Here is a 19,691-nt window from a genome sequence, read left to right as displayed (position 1 = left end):
TCTGCATATATAACCACTAATAGTTATAATGTTAATTAAATGCATTGCATAGTATTTCTCGTCATTCCCTTGCGGATGAGGATCGTAACAACAATCAGCTTTTAACTGCATTTATTTATGACTTTTCTCTGTTTCTTCCGACACTTTGCACATTTAAGAATTTTCACAGGGTTTAATTATTTTATGGGATATCAACAGTATTACCATATGGATACTGAATATTATTTTATTTTCTCAAAGTCTTCTCTTATAATATATGACGTTGAACCATATTTTGGCGAAAGCCGAACTGTTCGTTAATAGTTTTTTTTTCATTTTGCAACATATTTTTTTATTATTTTTTTATGTTGATAAAGCGATAGCAATATAATGGTATGATCTTTAACCGCCTCCTTAATAGTGTGATTTTTTCAGAGTATATAAAATCAAAAGGTTATTTTGTTTTTGAAGCTCTTAATAACATTATTGTGGGGGGCGATTTATTTAACTACAAACTAGGCAGTACTCGCAACACTGTTTCTCTGGCGATGACTGGTGATGCCTCGTCTGCCAATCTCCAGTAGCGATTAATTAATCTTTCATAAAAAAATATTGACTAATTTTAATTTTATAAATTTGCATAAACAATGATGAGAATTTCATAATTTTTAATGGCTGTGATTTATTTTTGTATCACTGCATTCTTATATATTTAATAATTTATGGAAAAAGTTCAATATTATTATATATTTTTTACGCAAATATAATATTTTACCATGACTATGTTACGATTGTTAAATAATAAATATCATCGTCGATTGTTTTAGTATCAGTTAGATATTAGTTATGTCTTCTAACCACAATACGTTCTTTAAGCCCTTTAAATCAGTACTACTTTAGTCAAAGGCGATCTTAAAGACAACCTCCTTCTCACTCTCCAGTTTAATAAACACAGGAAGGTGATATTAAGATAGACTAGATGCATTGCATATCTGAGATCTGATCGTTACATATTCGCAATATCTAGAATCTACAGCATGATTCGGTTGATGATTTTGAAAAGTTAAAATCGTATCTATGTCGTGTTAGTAATTAAAGCTATGGCAGTTGTCGCTCCGATGAGTATTTCGCTCATTCTGGAAGCATCATAAGATTCCCTATCGAGCTCGACAGTTTACCGTTACATTCTAATTAGAATCCACTACTATTTGCCTCTCAGCCATACACCGTGGGGCTGTTACCCTACGTTTCTAAAGAAATATTTACTATTTTATTTTTATTATATAATAATGCTTTTTTTTATAATAAATATAAATATTTTATTGCTTTTGGAAACAACAATAGTAGGAACATATTTAACAATGACTATAATAATTATATATATTTAAAAGATCGTTAAAATTCTGTGCAAAATTAAAAAAATCAGATACACAAGTAGCAAAATTATGGAATGAAGTTAGTGGTATTGTAGGTTTATCAAATTTATTAATTTAACAATCCAGAACTGACGCCAATCCCCTAGAAATAAAAGTGGGAGTGGTGTCGCATCTGTCGCAATGAAGAAAGAGATAAAGCATGCTATTTCGTGTAACGGTACTTCGTCCAGATGACATGGGAATCTTATGAAGCATTCTGGAACGCCACAGGGATTCAATCTGGTTTCTCTGTTCCTTCTGGATTTCGTCCGCGTCGTTCCATGTTCACTTTCGAAGTCAATGACGAAATCCCTTGACTCTAAAATTCTTTATGAGTTTATTCTAGCTTTTTTCTAGTTACTTAACCATTTGAGCGGTATCGCCGTACATGTACGGTGGTCCATCTTTCACTGTTTTGAGGTACCCCAGATAGTTATAATAAATAAAAAACATATCAATTTGATTTAATGTAAATATTTTTATAGAAAATAATACCAATAAATTAAAGAGTACGAAATAAATACACATAACAAAAAATATGTTATATTAAATTTATAAAAAAAATATTGAGAACCTCATCAGTGAACGTCAGAGCTTCCCCTTTTTATCCAAAACACACGCACGCTGGACTAACGCAATCACTCGTTAGGAGTTGACAATCAGTTACTGTGATATTACATAAATATGATTTTTTATTTAATTTGTGTGGTGCTGTTTAATGGTAAATTTGATAAGGCATTTTGCCATTATCATTCAGCAATTTCTTTTTTCCTGGAGCACGATCAGGAATATGGTTAGTGTAATAAATATAAAATTCAATATTAAACACTGTATACAATAAATATATTTTATTTTGAATTTCCCTATTTATTCTGTGTTATAATGTTAATATTTCCATAACCCTCGTGACATCCCCTACTAATCGTCATATCAAAAACTTTATCATGACAGGTGTCAAGGCAATGAATACGAAATTGCGTCGAACTAAGCGGTAATTGCACAAAAACGCACCGGAGGGTTAACTGAGCCCTTTTCGAAAGCATCGATTCCACGCATCGCTAACCTAACTATCGATGGTATCGTATCAGAAATAATAACAATTTATATGAAACATATATATTTTAACTATTTATTTTTTCCATATCTGTTTTTTTATACACCGAATAATGACAAACAGAAAAGTAAACATAGGTTTCAATTTGTATTTTACACAGTAATAATGATAACATTGACATATAAAATCGCAAAAAAATCATTCCGAATATAAATAATTACATTTTTTTAATATGTACACATATAGTCATTTATATATTTATATTTATTTATTTTTAATAATAATTATTTATAATCTATCATGACGGCGATACGATTAGTTAATTAATTAATAATTTACAACATGATCATTATAATGATAATAGGAAACAATAATTCAACGTAATCACATTTTAATATAATAATAATAATATATTCGTTTTTAATCCATATGATCATATTGCCGAAATAAAATATAAATAATACATACTCTTAGAATTAAATTAAAAAACATCTTTAAAAATATTACTTTTTTCCATATATAATTTTATATACACAAATATGTATTTACAATGATTTTTTAAAATCGAAAAAAAATCATAAGCGAAAACAATAAAATATTTTTTATATGTATGACATTCATTTAACACGATTGTTTTTAATTGTTTTTTAACAGTTATAGAAACACTTGATTCACTTAATACTCGGATGTTACAGAAAAATACACAATTCGGACGTTTTGCGAAATGTTTTTATTTATGAAATTTATTGCTTTATTTATTATATTTCACTTTTAACAATATTTGTATACAAAAATATACGTAATATATTAAATTAGATCATAATATTTGCACAAAGATAAACTTTTTATTGAAAGCTGCGTAGCGAAAATATTTTTTAATGTGACATATAACTTCACAAGATACTCTAAAAATGTAGTAGCTGTTATTTACTGTACTATTTAACATTTCATAAAACGTCCGAATGGCTTTTTTCATAAAACGTCCGAATGGAAATTTTTCGTGCGGTACCCGAAATTTAAAAAATCTGATCCTCCATTGATATGTATGCGAATGTTTCGTACGCCAAAAGACGGTCCGCACTGCTCGAACGTCTCGCGTCACGAACACACAAGTCAGTTGTAAGTCTTTTGGAACCTCTCAATGCAGTCCATGACCGTGGCGATGGTTATGGGCTTGCCTCGTGGAGGCGAGGGCCCCCAGTGCTGGTCCCCCGGCCGCGGGCGGCATCACTCGGCGCAGTCCCGCGGCTCGGCCTTTAGCTACCAGACCAGACCCTCGTTGTGCAGCCCCGGCGATCCGTCGTTGAAACCCGGTTGGAGGTAGTCGGGCGAGCCCCTGGGCAGCCCGGCGAGGATGTGGTCCGGGGGCGGGCCGCCCTGCCCTAGGAACCCGCCCTCGATCGAGCCGCCTTCGAAGCCCATCGGCATAGGACCGCCGTGCTCCATCGGACCCCCTGAAACAATAAAAAAATATTCTCAATATAGGGGTTTAAAATGCCTACTTGTAGATGATGTATTGTTACCCTGTAACATGTGTGTATGCTACAACGGTATATTTACAATAATAATTATATTTTAAAGGCATACTAGAAACAAATATATCTAAATTAATTAGAAAATTATGCATAAAAAAAAATTAAAATAGATGATGTAATAAAAAAATATCACGATTACAACTCTTCTAATGTTTTGTCCAAAAAATATAATAGAACAAATGAATTTAAATTTTATTTTATTATTTATTATTGTAAAACAAAAATTAAAAAAAAAAACAGGTAGAAAACACAATCAAATAATTTAACATTACAATTTTTTAGTTTTAATTAAAAATACATGCTTTGAAAATATTTACAATTTTTATATTAAAAAGATAAAAGCAATCATTTAGGCTACTTTTAAAGGCAACACATAATTATCAGTCTTCCAAAATTTTATCAGCAAAAAAAATATCAATTTCTTCTTTACAAAAAAAAAATATTTTTTATGTTACAAATAAGTATAATATTATACTTAGTCACCGTTGCGACATAATTTCTAAGATCATATTTTATGCGAAATATTACAATTAGGCAGTAAAAAGTAATTTAAAAATTATTAAAAGTATAATATTTTACTTAAAATAAGGCGTTTATCTTGTTGCTCAGTGTTGCCATCTTGCCATATAGTGAATTTATTTTCTGCACGCAACATTTTTTTTGTTATTATACTTGCTCTATTTATTAATAAACCAATTTTATTATATATTATTTTCAGAAAGAGATACTGACGCGTGAAAATAAATAACAGGTGACTCACTAATAACTCGCTGGCGTGTAAAGGGTTAATGAAGTTTTTTTATTTTTGTGTTTATCACCACTTTTTACATATGGTAGATGGCAAAATTTGAAACAAAAAAACACTATTGCTTATTTTATAGGTGTTATTATTTTACCGAATATTCATATTTCGAGTACTAATCTAATTGTTTTTTTAAATAAATTTAGGTTACTAAGTATAGAAAATAAGTGATAATTTAATGTGTATTCATAGATAAATTATCTTTTTATTCTCATATATCAATCTGTCTACTTTTCAAAACTGCCTTCCATTTTTATAATAAATAATTTCAATAATATAAAAAGTCACTACTGAACATTTATTTAATTATAAGTTAAAACAATAAAAAAAACACTATTACTGCAAACAAAAATAACACAAAAAAACAGAAACGCAACGGTCACGACAAAGAAAAAACGCATCCATTATTTTTTTTATTGAATTCCTTAAAGTTTATGGAATCACATATGTTTAAAATAAACTTATTCAATGAGGAAAAATAATAATAAAAAATCAGCAACTTTTTTACATGTGGCAACACTGACGCGAGTAGTTTGTTTGGGAGCGTCACGACGAAAATAAAAACCAATATATAAAACCCAAATCTTATATTTAATTTTTATATATATTTTTTCCAAAAATATCTTCTTAAATTATTTTTTCAATATGACCTCCCTAAATCTCATATACCTCTCGTAAAACGGATAATGTCAGTAGCACTGGTGGAACATCTTATACTGCCGTCAATTGACGTCCGTGGCATCGAAAGGGTTAAATAATTTGTAAAAAAAATATAGAAATCAAATCAAGTTTAATTACAATTTTTAAAAATTAAAAATTAAATTTATATCAAGGAGGAGAAATATACTTTTAGTAATTCCATTTGACGCTTTTTTATTAAAATTTAAATCTATACATTTTAAAATATAATACGAATAATTTAAAATCCACGCTACAAAAAAATAAACTATTCATTTAGAAAAACGTAAAAAATTAGGTTACTTTAAAAAACATTAATATTTTTTTAATAAAAAAAAAAATTTTTGTGAAGCAAAAAAGCTATTTTTAAAGAATTTGAATTTAAAAACTATAATTTTTAAATATTAAAACATAGTTCAAGTTTTTGACGTAAAAAATAATATTAATTTTTAAATTATCGATATTTTTTTCATTCTAAAATATATTTTTTTATTTGTAAATTAAAAAAAAAATTATGCATTTTTATAATGTTACAGTATTTTTTAGTGAAGTTACTGGCCTAAATATAATTTTAATGGTCAATATCAGTGAAACTACGAGGATGATTCGGCACACGCATATTCCAAATATTTTGTGCTTAATAAGAAATTTTCGCCCAAATGATGTTATGAAAATATAATATAGCTGATAGGCGTAGTAAAAGTATATATTGTTCTAAGCTATAATTAAATTATATTTTCATTAGTAGAAATATACATTTACCCGTGAAAATGTATTCTGAATCGTTAGTGAAAATATAGCTTCACTAGTAATACACATTCAATACAACATACACATAATTTTTTTGCAACATTGAAATGAGATTTTTACAATAAAATTAGACGGGCTACTTTTAAGTGCGCCACTAAAAAATTAATAGCGGAAATATGATAATTTATTTTTATTTATTAACATAATTTTTATATTTGATGTGAATAATTTGAAGCAGTTCCTGAAATTATTTTAAGACAAAAATAAGATCAATGACGATTTTTAAAGAATACTAACCAATGTTGCATATTTAATTATATCGTTTGAAAAAGAGTGAAATAAACAGTAAAAATAATATAAAATATGTTTTTACTAAGTAATTCGATTTAGGTCTGATAATTATTTTGAGTCATTTTATTTTTATACGTTCATTAAAATGACGGTTTTCTAAATACACTGACGTATAAAAAAATACAAAATTAATAAAATAATAATTTGCAAAGAAAAATGAGATTATTCATAAACTGTAAATTTAAAATATAATTCATTAATTTGTATACATGCTTCAATGGGTTGTTTTATATATACAAAAAAAAAAACATAAATTGGGCTACTTTTAAATGCGCCACTGGATACTCTTCCAGTGCTTTTATTATAAAAATTAAAATAAAATCAAATCAAATAATTTGTAGAAAGAAATCAAATTATTTTTTGATAAGCAAAAATTTAAGAATTCGTAAAGGAAAAGCAGAAATATAATCAAATTAGAATTAATTACAATTTTCGCAGTGGCATATCATCCGATGGTGCAGGTGTTGCGGCAGCGCCAGGGTCCAGAGTTCTGGAGACCCAATAAAAAGGAAAAGAGAATTTCGTTTCAATAAAAGAATTGATTCAAAAATATTTTTTTAATACACAGCACATTTTATTTTTAACATCATATTACAAACGCAAGTGATGATACGCCACTGAACAACATAATCTAAAAACGTTCCAAAAAAATAAAAATAAATGTTTTTTGATGAATAATGCAAATCTAATTTCGCGAATCGGTTCTAACCATGCCAAATGTTGAAAATTCGGTGTCAAAAATTAAAAAAAAATGTATCACCTTGCTGTCCGAAAGACATGGGTCCGGGCGGATGGTGTCCCGGGAAGAAGGGCTCGTGGCCGTGGAACGGGGGTCCTCCGTAGCCGAACTCGAACTTGACGTCGGCCGTGGCGAAGTACGGGAACCCCGGAGGGCCCTCCTCGAGGCCCCCCGGAGAGAGGTTCATCGGGAAGCCCCGCATCTTGCGCGACGAGCCGAAGAAGGGGCCCCGGCCCATGGAGGTCAGCTGCTTCAGACGCCGTTCCTTGGACCTCTTGTTCTGGAACCACACCTGCGAGAAACAAAATGCGCTGTGATTAATCAAAGAGTGTGAGAAACATTGGTTCGGTATGGATTAGCATGATGGGGGGCATCGAATTTGTATTATGTTGTAATTGTTGTTGTTTTATTTTTAGTGAATGTTTTTCGAAAATATTAGTATAAATTAGAAAGGATGGGAGAAATTTGTAAGCGAGGAGATGAGTCGTAGCTGCGATTTATGATGTATGACAGTTGTGCGGCGTAACTAACGGCGAATCATTTATGAGAGGCATTTACAGGAAGGCCCAAAATAATCGAACGTATTTTTAAATGCTATTAATCAAAATTAAATATCATATATTTAATATATAATTATTAAATTATGAGTCAGCAAACTTTTAAGATACATATATTTGATTTACAGCAAAGGTTTGTAGATTTGTATTTAAGCTTCTCAAATGTTATTTTATTTATAAATAATATTTTCTGATAAGTTCTTATATTTTATATGTTGTTACATGAAACGAATTTAGACGCAGTGCTATATATAATAATAAAAAAAAATGTTTTATATATATATTATATTCCAGGTCAATAAAATCATAAATTGCTGTTTTAATTATTTAATTTTAATTTATATAAAAACGTTATAATTTACTTTAAAAATGACTTAAAAATAGATATTTAGTAAAAAAATTTAAGACAAATTATTTAGATTCTTTAAACCAAACCTGTTTTATCTATTTAAAAAAAAAAGATATTTTATTTAACGAACATCTTACGACTTTTCTAAAAATAAAGTTGATTTAAAGCAGAGATCTGTACATTTTTATTTAGCTAATAAATACTATTTTAATTCTAAATGTATTTTCTAATAAGCTATTTTCTTTAAAGAAAGCTCTGAGATATGTTTAGACGTAAAACTCATTTTCTTAAATATCTTATAAATATATTAAATTACTTATGATCAGAAGCTTTTTTATATTTTTATCTAACATTTTTTTAAATTTTTTTATTATTGTATTAAGACTCATAATTTGTTACTTAATTTTGATATTCATAAACTTATTTTCTGAAAAAAGCTATATTTTGTTTTATTTTAACTTTACTTCACAAAATTTAATAAAAATCATAAGTAATTACTGTTTTACTTTTTTATTTACAATATTAAAAACTAGTTTTCAAAACAAAGTTAATGAAAATCTTGAGATATTTAGCAGAAATGAACGAAATTAAAGATTTAATTAATACATTGCGTTGCGCAATTTTTTTGTATTTTTTAATTACTTTTGTACTTATTTCATTCCAATATATAGAAATTTATTTTTAAAATAAGTTATATTTTCTTGGGTGTGAAATAATTGCACTTTAGTTTAGATATTTTTCCATACAAATTTAATACTTTCACTATCTGTTGACAGTTGCGAACCGTCCATTTTCTGTTCAAACCAAAACCTAACCTAAAAAAATTAACTAAACTCGACAATATAGACCCGCACGCTGCACGTGCAGGCTATTTTTATAGTGCAAATCATTACATGGAGGATCATTTTCGCCCCCCCCCCCCCTTAAATTTGGCTAGAAAAATGCATGTCATTAAATGTAATAATATGATATTAGTGAAATTTAAATATTAAAAAAAAACTACTATCGACTGGCTATTTATTGCACCCCCCCCCCCCTCAGTAAAAACCAGAAATGAAGAAAGAGCGAAATCACTTTTCCAATCTCAAAAATGGTATATAAATGTAAACATAACGTAATCACAACACAATAGAAGTCTGTACTTCCCTTTTGACTTAACCACTTATATGCCATGGAAGCCGTTCGAAGCTCTATCGAGACGCGACCGTATTGCCACGAAGCTCTCGCAAAAACTCGCATTTATGCTTTAAAATTATATTACAAGACTTTAGGTATTTAGATCCATCTATAAAAAAACGTTTAAAATTACCACCACTTTATATCATTCATAAAATGACAATTAACTTTCACAACGTCTCCAGGGCTGTCGAAAGCAACTTGTGCCTTTGTATTTTTTAATAACAATGGCTGGCATTATGGTCGTATATTACGATAATGTACTTTGGCACATAAAAGGTTAAGACACGAGAGTTCTGCTAGGATTCGCTTTATCTTTGACCATAGATCTAATGTTTATTTAACAACAAAATTTAAACTTCAACGATTAATGCAATAAAATCAAATTTAGAGTGAGTTTCTTCCATATTTTGATTATATCGAATGTTGAATATCATGTTTGTGTGTTTCCACGTGGGCGATTTTCGCACACCAGATCCATACTCCCCGTGCTCGGCCTGTCACCGCGACTCAACCCCACGCACCCCGAGGGCTACGATTTATGTATCTACACACAACAGTTCGGCGCACAACCTGTGTTCTTTCCCGTTCTCAGCGGGCGAGGGTGACCACGCGGCGGCGCTCCCCGCCGGGACGGGACCGTGTAAAGTCCGGCAATTATTATCCCATAAAACAGCGGTGACCCGCAGCGCGATTCCGCGGGAACAAAGCATCCGCCTTTGGGGATGACGTGAATAACGTGAATTCGAGCAGTCACGTGACTGATATAATTTAAAGTGCAACAATATAAATCAATAAAGACAGACGACAGACCTATTTACCTCTAAGTACCTCGACATTACATTGAAAACTCAACACGAATTAATAAACTTACATATGATACACAAACACAACACGTCCTAAGATTATTTGGAAATATGGTATATAGTTATGGGAATTTGCGAGAAAAATGCATTCTAAATCCGTCCAAAAATTCGAGTATAAAAGAGATTTAATTTGGACATTAAAATGAAAAAAAATAGGATTACTCAAGTGTAGTTTTCAACCATACAATTACATCAAGTGAGGGAAGACTCGATAAATCTGCATTATCATTACAATTAGCTGACACTTTAGAGAAAATTAGAAAAAAAATGGCTAAGTATATCCAAGAGTTGGCAATATAAATTATTATATATTTACATTAAAAAAAACATCAGATATACTTGACCAAATATATACTCACATAATGTGATAACAACTTAATTATATTACAAAACATATCCTTCCAATAAAAAAACAGGAAATGATGCAACTTGACTGATATAAAGCAATATACCGAGTAGAAGTAACAATAATTACAAATACATCAAATTATATATAAAATAAAAATAAAAATTAATATAGTAGCAACTCAAAAATTTCAATACTTGTATTTGTTCATATCTCAAAGTTCTTGAATCTTAGAGGAAAAACTTGTAATCAAATTTAATCTAAGGAGATCTTACAATATATTTTGAAAAATGTTATACAGTAAATAGTATTAATACAAATTTCCGCATAACTCATGAAGATATGTTCGCGCGGTTGAAAGCTATGAAATTTTGCTAGGTTTGCAAAAGGTCTGTCTATGTCTACGATTCGCTTCGGTTTGAGTCGAAGGCCCCAGGTAAGTCCCGTCAAAAGGCAGCCGCCCTGACGAACTGGGGCCCCCCGTCGACCAGGACCGGTCCTGCCGTCTTCGACTAGTTTCTTTCGCGAATCGCGCTGAATAAGGTAAAAATGAGCGACGTCCGACGCAAAAACCATTCATCATTAGTCAGTGCCCTTTTGGATGCTGTGTGAATCCGACGTGACGAGAGAACGATGCTAATTGGACGCGGATGATACAAAAAGTCGTATAAATTCACAGCTGACAATTATACGCTAATTAGAATTGAGTGGAAATTGTATACATTGTTGCACCTTTGTAAGAGTAGATAGAGCACAAAGTTATAGGTAAATTATATTAAAATAATTCGCTCTATTCCATCTACAGTGCAGATAAAAAGCTTCTCTTTTCTCCCAGAAATATTTTTGCTCCGATACTGTTCAATGTTGACTAAATGCAGATATTCTAAAGAATGATTTCTAATGCTCGTTTCGTAATAGTTTAGATAATTTAGATAGATAAGAACATATTTTTTATAATAAGCATTATTGGAACACAATATAATTTCAAAAAAATAAAAGTATCAGTCGTTCACAAAGCACGCGTACCGCCAGTTTAACATCGCTACCGTCGATGATTCGAACCAAGCTGAGATAATTACCATAATGTTGAAACGAAGCAGATAGTGGTGGATTTATTAATTTTGTATCATTAGCATTTTTTCGGGCCCGAGACTGCCCACTGAGTCAAGTACATCTATCACTGTTTTTAGGGAGAGAGAGAAAGAGAGATCCAGCGCTCCTCAAACATATTATTTCACGCGTGATGAATAATTTATCAGGAGCGAAATTTATATTAGGTGTCGAATATTTAAATAGACCATCAACATCCACTTTGTAGGTTGTTGCAATTTTTCGTATGAGCGTAAAATTGGGGTGCGCGATCGTTTAGGTTTAGCATAATTGATATTTACAATCGCTTTAAGTTATCTAGATCAATTTGGGTGGATGAATTTATAATTTAACAATTTTAGGAACGCATTTTTTACCTCTCATTTTCGTAATGTTTCGCGGAACACACTTTGAGAGTGGCGCCCCGTTGTGAACCTTTGTAGCCGCCTTCTTACGCGTTTTTTTACGCCGTGTTTTACAACTTTTTCAAAAAAGGGCCAGGGCTGCATTCGAACAATTGAATCGCCCCAAATGATTACTATTGTGAAGTAGTAATGACTTACCAAAAAACATGTTAACTGCTCTTTTTATGGTAGTCAAATATTTACGGCAATATTGTGTTAATATAATATGTTCGTATGTGTTTTTATTTGTTGAAAATTACTTCAGTGTGTAATATTCAAAATATTCGTAATATATCAATTGCTAAGTATTTCAATTTAAAAAATGTACAAATACTTTTCTCTACCGTTAAATATAAATCTTGTCAAAAATCTAAACAAAAATTAGATATATTTCTGTACATGGGTTTTTTGTCATGTAACGCGGTGGAACGGCGTTCCGGCACCTTTTTTACAGTATTTTATTTAAAAAGTGATTGACAATCTGTGTAACATTATATTTCTTTATTTTTACGTAAATATGACGTCATTATTTTAATTTGATTTATATGTAAGTGTAAAAGTTTAACCTCAAGTTTAAAAATGAAACAAAATTTCGGTTACTTTTTAATCTAAAAAAAAGCACAAAAACAGAAAATATGGAAATATTGGTATTATAAGAAGCTATTTAAAGTATGGATGCAAAATATGGAAAGATAAGAAGCTACAATTTAATTAACGATTTTTTCAATATTAGGTTTTTCAATGAGTGAGAATCAAGTGAAGAACATTTAAACCGAATTTCGACCAATAGGAGTACGCAAAAAACAATTATCCCTTCTCAGAAGTCAAAAATCCACGTCAAAAGCAATAAAATCGTGCCGACGCCGTCGCAGTGGGAACGCTCGTTACCGAGCGATATTTGAATACAATTTTTTTTAGTAAGTTTGACAAAAAGTGAGTTCCGGCATCTAAGTGCGTGAAAAATTTTTTTATAATTGTTTATATTATATTTATTATATAACATTTTCAACCTCTTAAGTTGAGTTACAATTATTTTTTTATTTTTTTTCAGCGAAGTAATGATTTTTTCATTTTTTTTTATAGCTGCTATTTTAAACAAGCGAATCAGACTTACTTATGAACTTTGGCAAAAATTTGACAAGGTAAATTAAAAAAAAAATCACGTAGATAAGATAAGAAATACTATTCATTAAATCCCATATATTATATAATTAAAGCTTGAAAATTAAAATAACATATGTTAATATATTATCGAAATATAGATAAATTTCGCGCTGCACGGTTAAATTGCCTCCGGAATTTTGCCAAATTAACAGCAATTTAAAAAAGCATATATTAGAACTAATTTTTAAACAAACAATTAAAATAATAACATAATAGCAAATATGTGCTGGGAATAAAAAGAGGTTTAAAAATGTTTTATTTTGTTAAAATTGAGTGAAATATATGATGATTAAAATATCTATAAATTTTGTCCTGCACGGTTAAATTAGTTTAAAATTTTGCTAATTTTAGCAGTAGTTTAAATGAAAATATCAACAAATTTACACTGCTGTATCAAGCACAAAAAAAATAGTTTTTAAACTAATAAATAAAGTAAATTTTCAAATTGGTTAGAGGTAGAAAAAAGGTTGGTAAATTTTGCGCTGCATGGTTAAATTGACTTCGGAATTTTGATTTAATGTATTGCAATTTAAATAAAAATACCAAAATTTTAAATCAACAAATAAAATAAAGTCATAAGGTAAAATTTTCAAACTACGCGGCTGAGTCTTATGAATAAAAAATATTAGAAAGTATTTTAAATTGCCATTATAAGCTAGTAAGAGCTTACAAATGGATCGAGTAAAACATACGGTTTAGTCTTCGGAATTTTGTAGTCTTCGGAATTTTGCTAGTTTTAACAGTAGTTAAAATGAAAATATTAAAAAATTCACACTGCTGGACGAAAAACATCAAAACTAGTTTTGAAACGAATAAGTAAAATAATGACATAAGAACATGTGAATAAAATGAGGTTAGAAAATGTTTTATTGCTTTATAAATTCACATTATATTAAGTTGTTTAATTTAAATATCAGTAAATTTCACGTTGCGCGGTTAAATTGCCTTCTTATTTTTGTTTAAATTAACATTACTTTTGATGAAAATATCAAAAAATTTGCAATACAGAGCCAAAAACCACAACTAAAAAAGTATTAAAGAAAGAAACGACATAAGGGAAAAAATTCGCGCTGCGTGGCTTACTTAATTGTATCGTCTGTTGTGAATAAAAATATAAATTAATTAGTTAGAGCTAAAAAATATGCTTAACCGTTTAAATGCCGTAAAGTGTTCGCTTATAAATGACGACATAAATTACTACATAAAATGTTACTACTTTTGTAAAAAAAAATTAATTATGCAATATTTTATTTTTATACTTTTTGTGTATTTTTTTGTATAAACTGCATTAAATTTTATTCCTATAAAAAATAGTAGGTCACACAAAAAAATGTTTTTTTTTTATATATTGTATTTATAAAAGCATCTACATTTGCCAAAAAAGTGCTTGGCATTCTTAGCATACACCGCCTAATTTAACTTGGCAGTAAAAGGGTTAATTAACATACATATGTTTGTTTTTGCTATAAATAATATATCAATAAATTTTGCACAGTAAATTGATCTCGGAATTTTGTTTTTATGAAAACATCAAAAAATTACACTACATAACGAAACACGCAAAAACATATATAAAGTAAAAGAACGATATGGAGGAAAAAATTAGCATTGCGTGGCCGATTGCTCTAATCGTACATTATTAATAAAAATTACTTTATTTTTTTATTTTTATAGACCTAAATAAATTTAGTTTTTTCTAGATGCTTATAATGTATCATATGCATATTATTAAAAATATTATTAAGAATAAAAAAAGTTTACCGATTATTTAAAAAAAAAAAAATTTCTTACATTGCCGAGTTTTACAAAATACAACATTAATTGCAAACATTTTTTTTTAATTTAAAAATAAATAAAATAATAATACAGATTTTATTAAACGGATACTACGCTTATGTGTCAAAGATTTAAATATGAATTTTATATAATTAACCATTTTTTTAATATCAAAGTTTTTAAAAACTTTATTCTGTAAAATCTTAAATACAATTTTTGTGATATACACATCTATGATATCATAAAAAATATACTGAAATTTGATAAGCCGGATTTTATTGGTGTCACTTTTTCGATGAACTGAATTTTACTATGAATCTTCAAGTAGCGAAAAATGACACCTATTATCTGTATTTTTTATATTGACTATACAACTTTTACATATAAGACTTATATGGTCATCAGCTGGTATAATACATATATTATAAAAAGTTAATTTACAGGACTAACATCAACTCGGATTTTTCTTATGAACGTTTATTACAATATTAAGAACATAGGAAAATACATATGTTCATTAAAATTAAATACAAGTTACTGATATTACATTTTTTAATTTATAAAAAGAAATTAAAAAAATTAAATAATAGTAATTAAGTAACCTTCTACAAAATAAAATACATTAATTTATTGAGCTTAAAATTATTTCTAAGTATTTTCTTATCTGGATTAATTAACTTAAATGGATTTAAAGCAAGATGTGCTGAGATATTTTATGTTTATTCTTAAATTTATTTTTTAGAGCGTAAATTAAATAAAGCCTTAGTTATTATTTATCATAAAATTTATTACAAAAAATCGAGGCGAATCATAATCAAGTTGCGAAAGACTAGCTAAAAACAGATACCTACACAGCATTATAATAAGATATATATTAAACAATAACAAAAAGTCTTGTTCCGCCCCAAATCGTCAACATTATCCAGAAAGTCAATGATTGTAAGGGACATTAGACTTGCCCAAATGATCAAATACATATAAACAAAAACGCTACCGTCACTTGATTGCATATTACTACTTCGTTTCTGACTTCAACTGAACTTGCATCAAGCGGATCTACGCCAAATCAACCGATACGATTTTTAGACCTGAATCTCAAGAGTGCAATTTGATCTTCGATTCGAATTGGAGCCATATTTCAAATGTTATGAATAAAAAATATATTTTATATAAAACTTTTTAATAAAAAAAGAAACAGGTTCCACATATCTTATATGTGAATATTATAAAGCAATGAAGTTAACCAACCCCTCTGTTACAAGAGAAAACGATCCCGGAAACTCACTCTAGTTCAAAAACACAATTCGGAACGTCAACAGCAACCGACATTCGTACTTACAATACAACAATTAGAATTATAGGGCGGGCTGTGGGAGTGATGAAGGGCGCCGTTCGTAAACTGTGGGGGAGATAAAAAGTAGCCCTGCGGGATACCACTTTTGTTCTTTTTTTCGTACTGCAGTTGTTGCTAATAAAGAGGGGGCGGTATCGCACACAAAGCACGCGTAAAAATATTCAAGAAAATAATATTAATATATTTTGGTTGTTTTACTGCTCTCATTGTAACGCTTTAAATTTAAATTTAAGTTTAATAAAATAGTACGACTTTACCCATAACATTATACAAAAACACATATAGCGCACAGATATGAATATTAACGTTTTTTATTGGTTCGACCGATCTATAAAATACCACCATCAAAATCGGGCTTAGTGTCAAACCGACGACCATTTGAGAACCATTATAGCCAGTGACGCAAGTTCAAAGGACCCGCCTCCATTATAAATGCAAGCTCGCTTCGTTATTGTATAAGTAAACTTTACAAAGTCACAAACTAAATACTTGTGAGACTTCGGTGCTGTATGGCTTCATTGATTTGGTTCAATTCTATTTTTGTACAACGTTCACAAAAATGTTATAATATTTTAGCGAAATAAATTATTTTAATAGACCGCAGATGCAACAAAGCGGTTTGGTTAATAAATATATTGTGTAGAGAAAAAATCGAACCCAACAGTTGTTACATAATAAAATTTACCTAATAGTGACGTTAGGGATGAAATATTAACATCAGAATGCAATAAAATAGCCCCAAATGCTACGTTTTTATGACTTGTTTAATTTACTATATCGTTTATATAATGTTTTTGCTTTTCGTTTCACGAGCTAGAAGCATATATAGGAATTCATAACAAATTGTTTGAAATAACATAATTCTTACCTAAGAAATATGTAAGAAAATGACACAATACAATTTTGATGGCTAGAGCTTACAAAAATGTTTGACACATGCAGCTTTCAGCTGTATTATTAATCTCTTTTTTTATAACATAATTCATTTTATATAAATTTTAGCCAAAATAATGCACTCCAAGATCACTTTTGTTTTCTCAAATTTCTTAATATGATTTATTTATTTTTAGCTAATTTTTAAGATTTACATTTTAATTTATAAAAAATAGTTTCCGTAGTAACATGTGATCTATATACTATAATATATTTTATATATATTATATATAAATAGTGAAAGTATTAGTATGAAATCAACACAATTATATTTTTGTTATTAACGCATTGCATATAATTAGAATTTCCAAATATTCGTTCTTTTCAACTATTTAAATATAAAATAGTAAACGATAAAATATTCCAGTATTAAAATATGTTCGTAAACTTACAAAGAAATAAAAAAAACAGTAAGTAATTTGAGTGATAAATACAGTTTCATACACATATATTATAAAAATAAACAATATAAATACCAAAACTGTTTATTTTTATTTTAAAAATTATTAAACATAAAGTGTACTAATATATATTTATTAAAACCTTCTGCTCGAAAATAATACTTTAATATAGATTTAAAAAAATCAATACTAGCAATTTAAAAAATCCACAGGTGCATAATATTAATTCGGAAATGTGAGTAATTTCTAGAATTTCGGCAATCACAAGATGTTTACTTTTTTTGTTTGTTGGTTATAGCTGTTAAATTACATAAACATATATAAAATGAGATAAATTTCGAAAAACAGCAAAGAACACAATTGCACCGTAGATAATGCAACACTACATTAACAACAATGATCTGGGTTTAGTGTTTATAAAAAATTAAATTTTTAAAATATTTCACTAAAATATGAACGACAAATATTTGAAAAACGACTAGTAAAAGTCTATATATAATTTACTGTTGTAGTTCAATATGAAATACTTGCAAACAATTTCTTACCACAAATATTTATATGTAAAGGTTGCTTTATTTTAATTTTATTATGAGCATTTCTATTATAATCGAGAAAAGATGTGCTTCAAAAAAAAATATTAATAAAAGATTCTCAACAAAATCAATAAAATAATTATGCGCCACAAATGTTTTGACCGATTGTTACAAAAAAATTATTTATCAACACAATTGCAAAAAATCTATAGTGCTATTAAATACACTGATAATTTTACTGCTGCGATTTTTATAAAAAAATATGTTTAATCTAAACACCAAAACTGTGTGTTCTAAACACCAAAACTGTGTGTATCATAAATAATTATAAAAAAATATATTAAAGTGATTTTCTAATATTTTGATAAAATAAGTGTTGAAAAACGATAAAATTACAAATGCAAAACATGTTTCATCTATACAATAAAACAGAAAATACATGTGTCTATCCGTCACAAAAACTCCTCTCAAATGGTGAACAGTAGCAACGTGACATTTGCACATTTGATATTTTCGACTATCAATTTTAAACTTTAAGTTGAGCTGACCAGCGTCGGCTGTCGACAGATTACGTGCTACTGCAATACAAAATAACAAGAAACTAAAAATATTGTATATAGCCAAGAATAAAATAAAATTGTAATAACATGATGAATAAAATTAATTAGGACAATTAAAATGAGCATTGTATAAAATAATTGTTCCATAAGACGAATTGTTTTTGCATTACTATTGGACAGATTAGGTGCAAGCAGTGCTGCGGAGAGGGGGGGAGAGGGGCTCGATATATGTATAAAAAAAGTAAAAACCGACTTCTAGAAAAAATAGTCTCGAATCTATCCCGAAAATATTTTTTTAATATGTTATTTTAGTAAAATCATATCGAAGTACATTTTCACTAGTAGATATATATTTTTATCAGTGGAAATATAAAGCATCTGGAAGGTGCTAGAAAAATTATTTATTTAAAACTTTTCTATATGTAGTAATATACATATATACATCCGATGTATAAATGTAAGTGAATGTTTAGTTTTTGGTAAAGTTATATAAGTCCAAATACATTTTTACCAGTAGATATATATTTCTTTAAGCGATAATATAATTTAACTGATAGGCACTAATATGCTGCTCTAAAATGTCTATAAAGCACAATTTGACAGTTGCGAAACGTCCATTACCTGTTCAAACCCAAACTTAACATAATGGAAGTTTTAAAACTAATTACAGTTAGAACTTTTATTAGGTCAGGTCCAAAATACAAACTAGGCCAACTCATTTCTCAGGGGGAAATAAGCGGAAGAATAAGTACAGACAGATATCGCATCTCACATATTGCTCCATAGTTTGTCTGCATTTTGATATTACATTATGTTTTAAAAATATGATAGCTATACTTATCGATATTACTATGCACTTGTAATAATACTTTTCCATCTG

General features: G+C 28.8%; 1 protein-coding gene across 5 annotated transcripts in view; it reads right to left on the bottom strand.

The window, feature by feature from the left end:
* Positions 1–2,604: 2,604 nt before the first annotated feature.
* Lim1 (LIM homeobox 1) overlaps positions 2,605–19,691 on the bottom strand; it is an 80,698-nt gene continuing 63,611 nt past the window's right edge. The window contains exons 6-8 of one of the 5 annotated variants that reach the window (XM_088196980.1): positions 7,325–7,595; positions 6,992–7,054; positions 2,605–3,902 (exon numbers count right to left, since the gene is read on the bottom strand). In XM_088196980.1, coding sequence (XP_088053106.1) covers positions 3,709–3,902; positions 6,992–7,054; positions 7,325–7,595 — 528 coding nt within the window. In that variant the 3' untranslated portion in view covers positions 2,605–3,708. The remainder of the gene's footprint in view (positions 3,903–6,991; positions 7,055–7,324; positions 7,596–19,691) is intronic. The other 4 variants (XM_088196983.1, XM_088196979.1, XM_088196981.1 and 1 more) reach the window with 4 other exon arrangements.

Source organism: Plectrocnemia conspersa, unplaced genomic scaffold (assembly GCF_051122295.1).
Source record: "Plectrocnemia conspersa isolate PC_06_02 unplaced genomic scaffold, ASM5112229v1 ptg000011l, whole genome shotgun sequence".
In the NCBI taxonomy this organism is placed as follows: Eukaryota; Metazoa; Arthropoda; class Insecta; order Trichoptera; family Polycentropodidae; genus Plectrocnemia; species Plectrocnemia conspersa.
This window is presented reverse-complemented; position numbering and strand designations above follow the sequence as displayed.